Here is a 14711-nt window from a genome sequence, read left to right as displayed (position 1 = left end):
TTCCTCTTTGATTGCGTGAGGCATAGTATGAGTGTGAGTATGTCTATGAGTATGTCTATGTGGAAGGATTTGGCTGTGTATGGGTATGTGTGCGGGTTTGTCTGTACAAGCATGAATGTGTGCGTTTTGATGAATGTGTTAGTAGATGAGCTGCATTCTCCTTTCATGTCCGTATGTGTCAGTCCGATGTGGATAGATAGCTCTGGTGATTTCCTGAATAAAGTCTTTACTGTCCTGTGTGTTTTTTCTTGTTTCATTCACCGCAAAATTCTACCGCTTACCCACTCTATTGATCCAAAACAACCAGAGGACACACGTTCTGCGGTCCCGTGTCAAAGCACGGAGCAGGGCATACACTGGGCACACATGACGAGACGAACCTTTGAAACACGCGGAAGCGGAAGTCGCCTTCTTTGTTTATTCCGCTCGGAGCGCCATCTGCGCGGGCGCGTGCTCAACGTCAACGAACGCTCCCGCGCGGTTTCCCGCGCTTTTCAGTCTCTGTACTGTACACACGTCTCATCTGTTGTCTCCAAAGAGCTGTCTCCTGAAAGTCAGAAGAAAACCATGGACATTCGAGCGAGTTTATCGGACGGGTTCGAAGAATATGGCGTGGACACCACCCCCGCCGTCCTAGATAAATGTAAGTCCGTTACATCACCGTTCACGCAATTCTGTTAGTTTCGTATCAGGCCTTCGTATCACGGAAGGAAAGCGAGGATTGCGCCCAGGAGGGCTGCTTTTCCTTCCTTATCTCATTGTTTCCGATGAATGCCGTGTTTTTTCTGAGTTTGAGTAACAAATTATCACAACCGCCAGTGAGTGAGCTTGCCCCCACTTTGATTAAAATCAAGTTCTACTTTGAACATAACCTACATCTGTCTCAACCGGCTTTTAGTGAAACATTTGTTTCTGGTCCCCTTTGTTGAGATTTCTATCAGTTGCACTGCAGTTGCATTCTTCTCTTGCCTCACTCTAAAATTAATTTCTTGTTTTCGTCTTGTATTTTCGACTTTCCTTACCACTCTAAGATCCTGTAATTTGTTGTTACTTGCCGAAGGTCTCGACATTTGTGCTCAATATGGAGTGGATGCACAAGAAGTCGTGGAGACGTGGATGGCCTTCAGTGTATCCAACAACCATCATGAAGTGACGCTTGAAGCTTTGGGCCAGATGGAGCGCAAGGAATTTGCCAAACGATCTTCCCGTGATGTCCCTACTCCTAAAGGGCCTTCCAAGCAAACTGCGAAAAGTAGTGTTGTTGTATATAATGCCAGCAAAGATCCCATAATGTATCCTTTGTGTACTTAAAACTTCAGTTTTATTATCATTTTTATTCTCGTGCAACACACTTCCTTTCTCTTACTGTAATTGGAAATCTTTCAAAGTGGGACATTTGAATACATGCTACATTTTATTTAATTTAGTGTTTCTTTGGGTTTTATTTTCTGAATTGTTAGATTTGTAGAATCCTTAAATCAATCATTCAGGGAGGACAACATTCTAAGTGCCTACTGTACCACTCCAAAGGTAAATACTATTTATTATTACTTTTATTATTATTCTGAAATGGCATGGTTGGTCTGAAAATGAGCCTCAACTGTTGAATCTATTTTTAGTGTGCTTAGCATTTGGTGGCACTGCCGACATGTCAGAATTTTGATGGGTCTGTCTTCCCTTCAAGCTCTCCTCGCCCTCTTCTCCATGAATACAACTCTTACTTTTCTTAGACACTAGAATTTGTGAAAATATGTCTGTCATGTTCAGTAAGAGTTAAAGCATGTAATGCCAGTCTCAAGACATCCACCTTTGTGTTCTGTTGACTTTGGCAGAATCTAATTTTACATCCTTTGCATCCTTATCAAGTGCAGGTGGGGGAAGTGGAATTCCCTTATTGATAATACTGTGGGTCCGATTTTATTCCATCCTTTAAGTTTGCAAGTGCATTCATTCATTTGTCCATTTTCTGTTCTCAAGTTAGCTTTCTTATTTCCCTTTTGTGCAATTGTGGAGCCCTTTCATTGTTTTGTAATGTACTCACTCATCATGACTTATCTGCATTTCCTTCATTAGAATTGTGCAGTTTGTTTCCGGGTTGAATTTTTCACCTGTTGGGCTTAAATGTGTTGTGGCAGTCCCAGCAAATCGATATGGAACTGAAACTTGATATAGTTTGGTGAGCTGGTTTGGTACCGGCAAACACGACGAAGTGCAGACTGCTCTCTTCCCGTTTGTCCGTGCACCGTCCGTCTGGCTATACGTATCTCTATGCTCTCAGAATCTCAAGGCCAAAGTCGCTTGACATGGCGCGCCAGAACGGATCAGGCAGCCAGCAGGCACTTGCTTCCAGGTAACCTGATCTCGCCTCTCTTTTCTGGAGTCATTGGTTGTCGTGGTGCAAGTTAGCTCGCTCCGACCATAGCCGCCTAGCGGCGAGCTTCGCGGCCGTGGCGACTCGACCGGCGAGCCGAACAGCCGAACCGTGTCGAGCAGCGCACTCTGCTCTGCCGATGCCGAGCCGAGCAAGTGAGGTGTGCCGCGTGGCCCGACGGAGCCGAGCCGCGCACAGTCGTTTCATCTTTCTTTATTTTTTCGAGCGTTCCAGGCCGGGCGGGGCGACCGACCGGCCGGCTTGGCTTTGGCTTGGCTTGCTTCGGCTTCAGTCAGTCACTCAGTTTCCATGGAAGTGCCGGGCTGTCCGTTCCGTCCGGGGCCCTGTTGTGTGTGCTAGGCTACGTTTCGTGGTTGTAGTAGTTCTCCCGCGTCATGGTGACTGTGCCGACTCTGACGGGAAGCTGGGCGTCGCTGCGTGTGTGTGGGTTACAGCAGCCACGGTGTAGTGATGGCAGTGCGGCTGCGGCGCCGACCTGTTGCCTGCAGGTCGAGCGGCTTGGCGTCGCGGCCCGCGGCCGGCCTGGCCCATGGCCTGGCGTCGGCTGCGTCCGCGTCACGTGCTGGCGCCGTGCCGGCGAGGAGCCCGCCTAGTCTTCGCCTCGGACAGCGGACAGCGTGAGCAAGGGGTGGGTGTACTGAGTGGCCGGGGCCCTTCTTCGAGGGACCTGGAGCGGACGTCGGCGTTCTGTCCGTTGCCGCTTGGGCGCTGGCATCTAGGCCCTGGGCGGCGTGGCTTGGCTTGGGGTGGGTCTTGATCTTGGAGTGGCAGAGGCCGACGCCGCCGAGAAGAAGGAAGGTCTCCTCCGGGCGGCGCTGGGGAGGGGGCATTCTTTCTTTTGTGTGGCCGGGTCCGTGCCCAGGCGTGCCATGCCGAGCATGTTGAGCTGTACCCCCTTCCCCTCCCTTCTTTCCCCCCGGCCCGCGCTGTGTGGCATGGCGGGCATGGCGGCTGCGGCTTGACTGCCGAAGCTCTGCTCGTCGTGAGCTCGTGACGTTGAAGGTGGCCGCCGTGCGACTGGCAGTCAGCTGCTGAACTGACACCTGTTCTTGTTGCGCGCTCAAGTCAAACTTCTCCCCTCTCCGGCCCTCCTTGGTCGTATTCAGCGTGAAATCATATTTGCATGAAAAAACTAAAAAGCGATGTGGTTGGGGTTATGGGCGCCTTGGTGCGGACGCTGCTACTGCGGGCCCATTTCATTAGGAAATTGTTTTGAAGCAATTTGGACGCTCCTAGGCAGCTTGCACGCGTGCTTGCGAACGTTAGTATTCCCTCTGAGCAACAAAACGCCATTTAAGTCACGAAATAATCATCCCGATGCTTAATTACGAGAACACTACTTGAATGTTCCCGCTCGTTTTGATCCCCAGATGATCGTCGCTTGTCGAGATGTGAGCCTGCCCTATGGCAGGCATGGCGGCTGCGGCTTGACTGCCGAAGCTCTGCTCGTCGTGAGCTCGTGACGTTGAAGGTGGCCGCCGTGCGACTGGCAGTCAGCTGCTGAACTGACACCTGTCTTGTTGCGCGCTCAAGTCAAACTTCTCCCCCTCTCCCCGGCCCCTCCTTGGTAGGGTTCTAAAAGCGTGAAAAATATTTGGAAAAATTGCGAAAAAAACGGTTTTTTTCGGTTTCTTTTCATCGCTTTACTTTTCGAAAAATATGAAAAATATAAAAATGGACGTAAATTGAAGCATTTGAGGTTTCCAATCGACTCGAATAGAAAGGTATAAAGCATTGGAGCAAGGGACCCACTTTGAAAAAGGCATGGAAGCATGAGGAATAAGCGATAGAATCGCTCTCAATAAGTCTTCTACTGATTAAGAAAAGCAAAACAATTAAATAACAGCTTTTTTCTCATTTTAAGTGCAATTCAAGTAAAATTTAATTATTTCCCGACAGGAGCTCTGTTTCTGCAACCATTTGAGTCTTATCTACTCCCGCCACCGATTCAAACAATTTTCAAATCAAAATATATTTTTCCGTTTTTTTCGGAAAAAAACCGTTTTTTTCCATGGTTTTTTTCATCAAAAATAATTTTCACGTTTTTTTAGAACCCTACTCCTTGGTCCAGTCATGACGAGGTGCAACAGATGGGGCGGCGATGGCATTTGTCTTACCCCCGGTCGGGACTGAACAGCGTCCGTATTGACGAAATTTCAAGTGAAGACTGTCCCTTGTTACCCCATCAAATATGTCTCTAATTGTTTCTTTTATGTGTGGTGTATTGGGAAGTATGTAGTTGAAATCTGGGTTGTTCATTAAAACAATTTGTGCATGCCCCTGTACTGTGGTAGTGATTTGATGGTGGTTTGCTCTCCAGTTTATTGTTTTAAACTTATTGCAGGTTCATGTGACAGCTGTCAATGGGTTTGGATCTTGTGCACTTTGTATTTGATTTGGTGACTAGATCCACACTCATTGATATTTGTCCTCAATTGTAGCTGTGATTGTCAAAGCTCAAGTTCAACCACCATCATCAATTCTTTTGGAGGTGGGCGGGTTTGGGTCTAGTGCATGTATATTTGATCATGACTAGATCCATACTCGTCTACTGCCTAGAGTACTCTCTTCGTGGGACCTTCAGGCACTCAACATTATCACTTTTTTCTATTTTGTTTGCTTAAAACAGCCTGTGTTTTTACCTTCTTTTTGCTTCTGTTTCAGCGCAACCGTGTTGAGAAGAGAAGTGCCGAATGTCATACCCCTGAGGACTATGGCGTTAAGCGTCAAACAACCGCTGGAAGAAGTCCACGCATGACTTTTTCACCTGCTAGCTTCTCACCTACTGTGTAAGTATTAACTCTTTCTGTTGCCAGGAATAAATCTTTCACAGTTTTGCTGTGAATTTCTCTTTTAAAATCATATTGTGTTTTTTCTTTCTTAGATCAACTCCATCAAGTAATTACAGTACACGGACTAATGCAGGTCAAACAGTTGCTGAATGGGGTTCCTTACCACCTGGAGCCACTTGGGCAGCAAGAAGTTCTATTCCAGATCTAAAAGTATGCAACTTCTCTGGTCATGGCCAAGCACCACTATCCACCGATGTAAGATATTTGTACGAGAGGCTCACTACAAAAGCTTGTGTTTTGAATGATGTGGTCGAATGGCTTGGAAAAGAAATATGTCTTAGACACAATCTGGATGAACCTGATCATTTGAAAAAACTTCACCCGGTAAGGAATCATCACACTTACAAGAAAAGACCTTCTCTCTCTCTGTCCCCCCCTCCCATTTTCTGCTTGACGGCTTTAATTTCTTTTCAAGTAGTAACATTGACAATTATTTTTTTCTCTATTGCAGGAAAGATTTGTTGGTATTGGGCATGTTTGTTGTGATGCTAATGGTAAGCTCAACCATACTGCAGTTCTTCTGGAAGGTGCACGAGGACATCCAAGCTTTGGCATAAGTGTTCCCCTTAAGTTAGCATCTGTTCCGTCATACGCACTGTTTCCGGGTCAGGTGGTTGCAGTTGAGGGAACAAACCCCACTGGTGAAGTGCTTGTGGCTGAAAAAGTCTACTGTGATGCTGCTCTTCCTCTGCCATCCACTCCTTTAAGATTATCGACAGCAAATGGTAATTAAGTTATCTATCTAAAATCATAAAAGAAATTTTTAAAATATAATTAATTTGTGCTAGAAGAGTGTCTAGTATTCTCAATATCCCTTTCATAAATTTCAGGGCCTCTTCATGTTGTTGTCGCAAGTGGACCATTCACTCAAAGCGACACTATGACTTATCAACCTCTTGAGGACCTTATAATGTATGTTCAACAACACCAGCCTCACATTTTAATTCTCATTGGACCATTTCTTGATGCATTGCATCCTCAAGTCACTGCAGGCCTTCTAGCTCAGTCCTTCACTGAAATATTTGAGAATATTGTTGATACTCTGATGCGTACCCTTGCAGGGTAAGTGTTTGTACTTCATATCGACTTTGAAATGAAAGCTCACTCATTTATCATTTTCTAAGGGAAATTGTGTGCTTGTTCCAGATGCCATACTGAAGTAATTTTAGTTCCATCTTCTCGTGATGTTCATCACCAACCTGTGTACCCTACTCCTCCTTATGTCCTGCGAAAATCATATCCCCGCCTTCATCTATTGCCAGACCCAGCGTTACTTGATATTAATGGAATAGTGTTTGGAATCACAGCCACTGATGTTCTGAAACACATCACCAGAGAAGAAGTTGTCAAGTATGTTATAAGTCCTCATGTTGAAAACATTATAGGTAGCGTCCTGTTATTACGTACATAATTTTTAAACTGTCTTTATTTTTGCACATCTTTGCAGTCCACCCCAAGCTCCGGATCGTTTAGGTCGTTGTGTTTCTCATCTGATCAACCAACGGTCCATGTACCCTCTTTATCCTCCCCCAGAAGATTTCAATGTGGATATGGAAATGTGGGATGATCACACTCACCTTCCAGTCACCCCACATGTTCTTGTTTTACCATCTGACCTGAGATATTTCCTCAAGGTGTGTAATTTCATTTTATCATTAAAAATTTTATGCAAACTTCATCTATTTTTCTCAACCACTTCATACATTTTTTTATCTTTGCAGAACATCAATGGTTCCTTTGTTGTTAATCCAGATAGACTTGCTAAGGGATCAGCAGGTGGTACATTTGCCAGACTGAGTATTAAACCTGTTCTCGAAGAAGACAGGTCTATAGCCAAGAGTATATGTGCTCAAGTTGTACGAATCTAATTATAATGTACTTGTGATATCTTGAGATCAATTGTTCAATGTTATTTTGTCTTTCGGAGGCTACTTTTCTTACTTTTGTACCCACCATTGATTTGATATATTCCTTGCTCTTGAAATTGATTGTTGTTTTCTAGTCTGTTAATTGTTAAGTTTATTTGCTTCTTATGTATATGGTGCCAAGTGCACTTGTGGAAGTACTAAAGATATCAAGTTTCCATGTATACCTTAGCTGGGCACCTGAATTAAAGATGTTGAAATTGTCACTTCTAGTCTTATTTGATTGGGCTGTCTCACAGCTTCCGCACCGAATTTCAGCAACTGAATCCACAAGCAAGTAGTCAGCCTTTTAAACTAAGACCACCAGCACACTCCATGCAGAACCCAAGTGCACTCACACTGGCAACTGAAGCAGGTCGGACGGTCAAACCGAAAATCGCCATCCGGTGGCTCCCCACCCTTCCACGCCGGTTCACGCAGGTTCAGGAACATTTTCCTCTGTTGACTGCTTCAATGCGGTAGCGGTACCATCACTCTGAGTTTCGACAAATATGACTCAATCGGTGGCTCAGTGGGCTGGCGTCGTCGGCTACTGGCTACCACCCACCCACCCCAGCGTGTCAATTGGGTGGCCTACCTTGGTGGCGCGGCTCTAGGGGCTAAAAGGGCTCGCATTTCCCCTCTAAGATGCAACGGAGTTCCCGCCGCTGGCTCCTGACAACTGACACTCGGTCCGCCCAAACTGAGGCCTGAGGAAAATAATAACTCCCCGGGGACGCGAATCCAGGTCCTCAATCGAGGAGGCCACTGCCTTTGCGCCCTGACCCACTAGAAAACACAGAGGTCATGCGCCCAAACTTAGACTTCTGCTCTAGGCTGGAGAAGTTAACCGAGGAAAGTGTTACCTCACTGGGGAGTCGAACCCGGCCTCTTTACAGGCTCGGACCGACCGACCCATTGTGGGATCACCTTTAGTTGAACCTTTGAGATTGATTGTAGCAGGGAAAAGAACAATTAATCATTGCTCAGAATGCTAACAAAACAAAGTTTATTGAAAACAGCAAGTGTCGATCAACAGACAAATAAAATAATACAAGAGAAAACAGACCAAATTTGGTCAAATTAGGAACTTATAATTCTCTTGATTCACACCAAATAAGTAAAAGGAGAAAAAGAAAGAATTGAACATTCTTCATGCAAACATTGGGCATTGGTCCCTTACAGTTACAAAATGAAATCTAAAGTACTTTGGAGAACATGAATGTCAAATTTATCCTCAAACCAATTTCATGTTCCCCATCAGCTTCATCAAGAGAGATGCTCAAAATAAGAAAAAAATACTGTGTAGTTCATTTGTTTTACAGGAGATCATTGTGGCTGTACACAATTTAAACAATGTATGTTTTAAGTTTTAACAAAGAGGCAGAAACAAAGCAATACCATTTGACCAATGATAAAAAATAAATAGAATAAATTAATAAAAACAAAAACAGTCAGACAACAAGCACTAAAAGTAAAAGAGGAAGGGGAAAAAATGTTCCTCTTCTACAAAGTCTTATCTTAATTTTGAACAGGAGTCATATTCATATCCAAAAGAACACAAACACACACCACTCTACCAGAACGTAAAAGCAAATATTGCTTGATCTATAAGAGCGAATTAACTACATTGTTACATGTTTCAAAGAGTTATTTAAAGATAAATTGAATACATTGAAATACTGGTACCAACAGAGAACCTATGAGCAGACTGGCTAATCTAAATAAAAATTTGAAATGTAGGTCTTGATTATCTTTGAACAACATGCCATGTGTAACAAAAAAAGTTCAGGAATGACAGGAATCTACAAAAAAGTTGCACAAAAAGAGAAATAGGTCACATATTTTAAACTGATTATTGCTATGTGTTGATAGGGTACACTCATCCAAAAGAAACAATCTACTTTTACCAGTATCTATGATTTGGGAATACCTCTAATATATTGCATCATTAGAAAAGTAAATAAAAGAAAGCTCTAATGCTGATGGTGTCTACATTTTGAAGTAGGAATGTTGTTTTCTCATTTTCTAACAAAGTGGAAAACAGTGAGCACTGATGAACAATGAATGCACAGGTTTTATTGATTTAAGTCATTTCGATATTCATCAAACTAGATTAATTATAAATAATACAAACCCTGATATTAAGATTTTCTGAAACTTATTGCTTAGTCGATAATGATGGTATATCAAAGTCAAAGATGTCAGTCTGTATCTCAAAATCATTACTTAAGAAAAATCACAAGCCATAAATAACACAGTTGAGACAAAACATGCTCGTGACATATTACCAAAACTTCAGCATAAAAGTCATACTAAACCTACATTATTATTACTGTATTATTATTTCTTCCGCAACTTTAGAGTTGTTTAAACATCCAGATTTAGGATTCTCCCATTAAGTGCACTTAGAATTTGACAACATGGGTTTACTGAGAAGGAAAAATGTCATCTAAAGCTCAAGCCATATCTCTGCGTCACTTCAGGTGAATGTGTCGATGCCACTGATAACAGAAGGGGCACATCATTTGGTTCAAGAGAGAGAGATGAAGTTAAATTATCCATATCACAAAATTCTCTTGTAAGGAGCAGCTCTGACAAAGCCTGACTGCGTAGCACAATCTCCTGAAGACGGCTTTCCAAAAATGATAAGCACTGCAATATGTTTAAAAAAATTATTGTAAACATGAATATGAATTCAAGTAAAATTATTTTTGTTGTTTTCATGAGCGCCTTATGCTTACCAACTCAGAAGATGCATGTAGCTTCCACATGTGGTACACAGACTCAAGCATGTTTGCAATAAGTTGAGACAGCCCCACTCTAATGCCCAGCGTACCTGGTCTATCCACAACATAAGTATGACTGGATATCAATTGTACTTCCCTGAAATAAAATTAAAAGTATAGACAAATTCAGTGATTTTGTCCTTAACTAGAAGATTAAATATGCTTTATTCAATTGATTACCATGAATCGATGTTAGCAACAATAGCAACAGCCTCTGTTAGTCCTGGGTCCAATGTAGGGTGCAGTGCATCCAATAAGAGATCTCTTTTTAAAATAACTTCCCATCCAGGGCCAAGGGGAGCACAACCTTGAAGAACTCTCTCCGGCACGTAACGTGGTGAAACACCACCAAATAATGAGCCAGCAATGCCCCAGCCACAAACTGTTTCTGCAAATTCACCGCATGCCAGGCTCGCAGGAAGAGGAAGCTCCACAACATTTGACTGCTTCAAATCTGAGTTCTGAGTTTCTTCAAGTCCATTGCATTTTTCTCTTGTAGTGAAGGAGCAATCGTCAACACGAGATTTTGCATCGTGAAAATTGCACTTCTGACATATGGGGTTGCTTTTCAAAGACTTCCTGCTCTGACTTTGAACGCAAAATGAACTGTGTGCTCTCCTTAGGTTCCTCATGTTTTTTTTACCGCACGCTTGTCTCAAGTCTCTCAGAGGGTGCATATTTTCTTTACTTTCTGCTTTGGCAATCTGGTCACCGCATGAGATACATGTATCACTTTCACACAGCTCATGCTTCACTGTTTTCAAACACACCGGGAGATTCACACTTAAGGATCTGGCAAGAGACCTTAGGTTGGCTGAACTAACAGAAAATGAGTCTGCTCGTTTTTCAGACGGAATCAATGTTGACTGAATTGTTAAAAGTCTAGGGTTAACCTCATGGAATGGTAAAGTTTCTTCTTTATGTGAGAGACGTGTAGAACTAGTATTAAAATTATTTGTGTTTCTTTCATTATTTGAACAGTAGAGCCTTGGGTCCAGGCTAGAAGTGAGGAGCTTAGAAGAATTAGTTGTTTTGCCAGAAGAATTCATAAGATTGGCACAACCAGTGCGTACTGGTGAAAGCTCAAATGATTCACATTCAGAAAATCCACTTTCCACTTCACTTCCAGAGAAGCTCAATGGCTGTTCATGCATCTTCCCTTTTTCATCTATGATGTTAAGGTCCAATTCATCAGTATCGGTCCTTGATTTTCCTTTCAGACCAATTAAGTTTTCATTCTCTCCTAGCACAAAAATGACTTTGTCAAATGGAGTGCACATATCCTGTGAAGCCCTTTGATTGGGACAGCTGCTGCCAAATTCATGCAACTTTGATAGCTTTTCAGATACACACTGGGAGGTTATTATTTCTCTTGATATTTCACTTGTAACAGCATTGAGCGTATGTTTTCCCTTGTTGATTTTATTTTCAACTAAGGCTGAAGTTGTCATTCTAGAGGAATAACTCATAGTTCTTCTCAGTCCCACATTGGCTGTTTTCTTGAGAGAAATGTCTAAATGTATTCCATTTCCTTCCACAATCAGAGGGGTTTCACCTTTGCAAGACATATCCACAACACCCAGAGTCTTAGATTTAGGTTGAGAACCTGATAATTCACAAGTATTTACGGCAGTAGAGGGATGACAAGCTAGGGAAAGAGGGGAGGACTTTTCTCTCCTTGAATGAACAATAGATGAGGAAGATGTGTGGCCATCAGATGACAACATCTGAGAAGTAGAAACTCTGGCAGCAGAAGGACTTGAACTGATACTTGAGAGAATATCAAACTCTTCCAGTTTGGGTTCTTGTCGCTCAATAGCAGCACATCTGATGAAGTATGAAACAATGCGCAACATCTTCTCAATTGTTTCAATACGGTTCTTATTTGAAGCCAAAGACATAATTATTGTACGAGACGTTTTGAGAGGGTTCCCAAGCGCACCATACAAATCCATAGCTTGTGCCCATAAAGGGTTATAAGGATGGACTTTAGGTAGATCAAACAACTGAAACAAAAGGTATAAATCATAAGACAAAAGATAAAAAGGGTAGGCTGGCTAAAATTTATGGACAGAAATCATTGGAGAGAAAAGCAATGATGTGCATCTTAGTCATACTAACACTGCAAGGTAGAGAGGTACCATCTATACAAGATGGTCGAAGACACAAATGTGAACCAGGAGTAACTGTAGGAACCCAGCCTAAATGGTGTGTCAAAACAGAAGTCAGAAGTGTACTCACAAAACTGTAAGAAAGCACATAAAGACTATTAATTTATCATTCCGTACTTCATAACCAGTTTATTGTTTGATGCCACATCTGGACTCCTCTCCATTCCCCTTGTGACCTCAAATGGTAATATAGTTTGAAAATACAAAATTAAAAGAGATAGATGACTTACAAGTTTGTGTCTTTTGTGTCAAAAACCTCAAGTATTTGGCATAGCTCTTGCATGAAACCTGAAGCTAATGAAGAATGTTGAGAGGGCGAGGAGAGAAGCCCAAGCCACATAGGCATAGACAGCCTTGGTCCTAAGAGCAGATCCTCCACATTTTGTTCTAGGTCGCTACTCGCATCCAGCATCATTGAAACAAACTGTTCTTTTCGACAATAAGCTCGCTCAACCGCAGAGTGAAGGCGAACTGCCATACTATCCAACAAAGCTGCATGTTCTAACAAAAACTCCTCCATGGAACTAGAAGGAAAACAGAATATTTAAAACAAATCAATTGACAGAAAAAATGGCAGGTAATTGCTGAAATCCTTACTCTTTTTGATGCTGGGTAAGGCTGATTACAAATGCAACTCCCAATTTGGTGCGGCGAAGGGGCTTGTCATCCCCACTGGGTGGCAGTGAGCCACACGAAGCTACTGAATCAGTCTTTGTTAGGCTCTGACTGGAATCAAGGTCCAAAGACGTACTAGCCGTACGGAGCCATCTTCTTCTTAAACTGGATAAGCTTCCACCAGAGCCTACATGTGATTCAAAAACGAAAAGTTAAAGAAGACCTCTGTGGAAAGCATTAAACATGTTGTAAAGATACAATAGAAACTACCTTTCCGTGAGTCTGGACTAGCCAAAGCAGCATTAAATGAACTATTAGGTGGTAGGCCTGCAGCACTGCAGTCGCTATTTGTATAGCACCCACTGTCTGCTTCCAAGCTACCATAATGACCAGTTCTATCATTTCTAGATGAAAATTGTGATGCCCCTAATGTTAAACTGCTAGGAAGAGGCACATCTAGAGGACAAGATCCAGTGGAAGTAGCTGAAATTTATTTAAAAAAGTAGGAGATTAAACTTAAACTGGTGAGTGAAAGTGCATCAATAAAACAAGTACGAAACCAACACATTTCTGACACACACCTATCTTAAAATCTGAGCTGCTGCTTCCTCCACAGAGGTATTCATTCATAGAATTAATTGAGCTTCCATAAGAGTCCTCCAAAACATTATCACTGCAACAAGCCAGAAATTGTGGTGATGCTAAGGGCAAACAGTTTAAATTCAGTCTAGAAAAAATAAAAGGGGACACCTCACCATTCTCTCTTTGCTGGAGAGATTGAAACTTTAGTAAGCATAAGAACAGGAGGATTTCCGCCAACATGAACTTTAAATGTTGTACCACGAAGAGCCATGGCAACAGAACCGAAGATCATTTCGCCTAATGGCTTCACATCTGATGACGGACGAGTGTACTATACAGAACATAATATATTAAATAACGTAAACCAAATAAAATTTCACTCACTGCAGTAACCTTGCTCACCTGATAACCAAAGCCATTTGTGATTTCTACAAAAGCTTCTGCCTTCTTTATTTCTTCTGCCTTTACACCTTTTCTCAATTTGCTGCATTGTAATAGGCTTGGTAGAGATACCTTTTTAACGGCTTTGGAATCAAACAATAATTTCCTTCCACGACGTTCACATTCTCGGAACAATAATACCCTAACTTGGCCTTTATTAAATTCAAACACTTTGGAGCTGAAACAAAAAAAAAAATATGAAGCAAATAAGCAAATACATGCACATTAAAGAGCTGGCAAAATAAGCCTTTGACACCAGATTGACAGATTTAAAGTAGATTGACAAGTGTCAATGGACAAATCCCCAAAAGGATCATTAATGATAAATATTTGCAGGTGTATTTTGATGATAGTCCAGGCTACACATTCAACACTTACATCTACAAAAATAATAGTGTAGTAACTTACTTCCCCTGAGAAAGGCTCGGAACAGCATAACCTTTGTGAGGTTGTTGTTTCCTTCTCGATGAAAAGAGGCGATTCAGAAGTGCCATAATATATTTAAATTAATAATGTGGTTCTTTTTAACATTTTTGATGACAGATATTTGTCCAGGCCGCTCTAGTCCTAATCTATTTTTGAGACTGAGTAAATAACATCACGTGCAGCCAGCGGCGTTCGTCAGCACAGCAGTCATATGATTTCATGTCACCTGCCTCCTCTGGCAAAACGCCAAAGCTAATATGAGTTTAGGTATATACTATAGAGGAAGCACGCTAGAATATAACAATTTCTTTTTCTTCTCCTTGTGAGTTCGGTGAATTAAAGAACCCGAGCAAGTGACACGATAACCGTAATCCAGCCATTTGTATACAAACAAGGTAACGAATCTATCTAAATCGGATGTCATCTGTTTCGTTTCCTTTTCCTTTCACGAGCTGTTGGTAACAGTGGCTTTTGAGACAGGCAGCTTTCAACCATTTTCTAATAATTTTCTTCCGTTTCGTTTTAACTATTTTTAGGAG

The 14711-nt window shown here is 42.2% G+C and overlaps 2 protein-coding genes across 3 annotated transcripts; one reads left to right on the top strand and one right to left on the bottom strand.

Annotated features, from left to right (window-relative positions):
* Positions 1-481: 481 nt before the first annotated feature.
* LOC117650846 (DNA polymerase alpha subunit B) lies at positions 482-7375 on the top strand. 2 transcript variants are annotated; one of them, XM_034394453.1, is made up of 10 exons: positions 482-643; positions 1061-1292; positions 1491-1530; positions 5057-5181; positions 5277-5568; positions 5696-5969; positions 6075-6306; positions 6391-6594; positions 6692-6878; positions 6966-7375. In XM_034394453.1, exons 1-10 carry the CDS (start codon positions 568-570, stop codon positions 7110-7112), a joined length of 1809 nt encoding a protein of 602 aa, XP_034250344.1. In that variant the 5' UTR covers positions 482-567; the 3' UTR covers positions 7113-7375. The 2 variants fall into 2 exon arrangements, with proteins under 2 accessions (XP_034250344.1, XP_034250345.1); XM_034394454.1 differs by lacking the exons at positions 482-643; positions 1061-1292; positions 1491-1530 and adding an exon at positions 2552-3020.
* Positions 7376-8134: 759 nt separating this feature from the next.
* LOC117650208 (folliculin-interacting protein 2) lies at positions 8135-14580 on the bottom strand. Its single transcript, XM_034393445.1, has 11 exons — positions 14155-14580; positions 13708-13924; positions 13479-13636; positions 13305-13396; positions 12994-13206; positions 12706-12910; positions 12339-12632; positions 12059-12182; positions 10118-11943; positions 9893-10034; positions 8135-9803 (listed from the first exon to the last, which is right to left on the bottom strand). Exons 1-11 carry the CDS (start codon positions 14238-14240, stop codon positions 9597-9599), a joined length of 3564 nt encoding a protein of 1187 aa, XP_034249336.1. The 5' UTR covers positions 14241-14580; the 3' UTR covers positions 8135-9596.
* Positions 14581-14711: the final 131 nt, after the last annotated feature.

The sequence above is a fragment of the Thrips palmi genome, unplaced genomic scaffold (assembly GCF_012932325.1).
Source record: "Thrips palmi isolate BJ-2018 unplaced genomic scaffold, TpBJ-2018v1 HiC_scaffold_5, whole genome shotgun sequence".
In the NCBI taxonomy this organism is placed as follows: Eukaryota; Metazoa; Arthropoda; class Insecta; order Thysanoptera; family Thripidae; genus Thrips; species Thrips palmi.
Note: the sequence above shows the minus strand (reverse complement) of the source record. Positions and strands in the feature narration are given on the sequence as shown.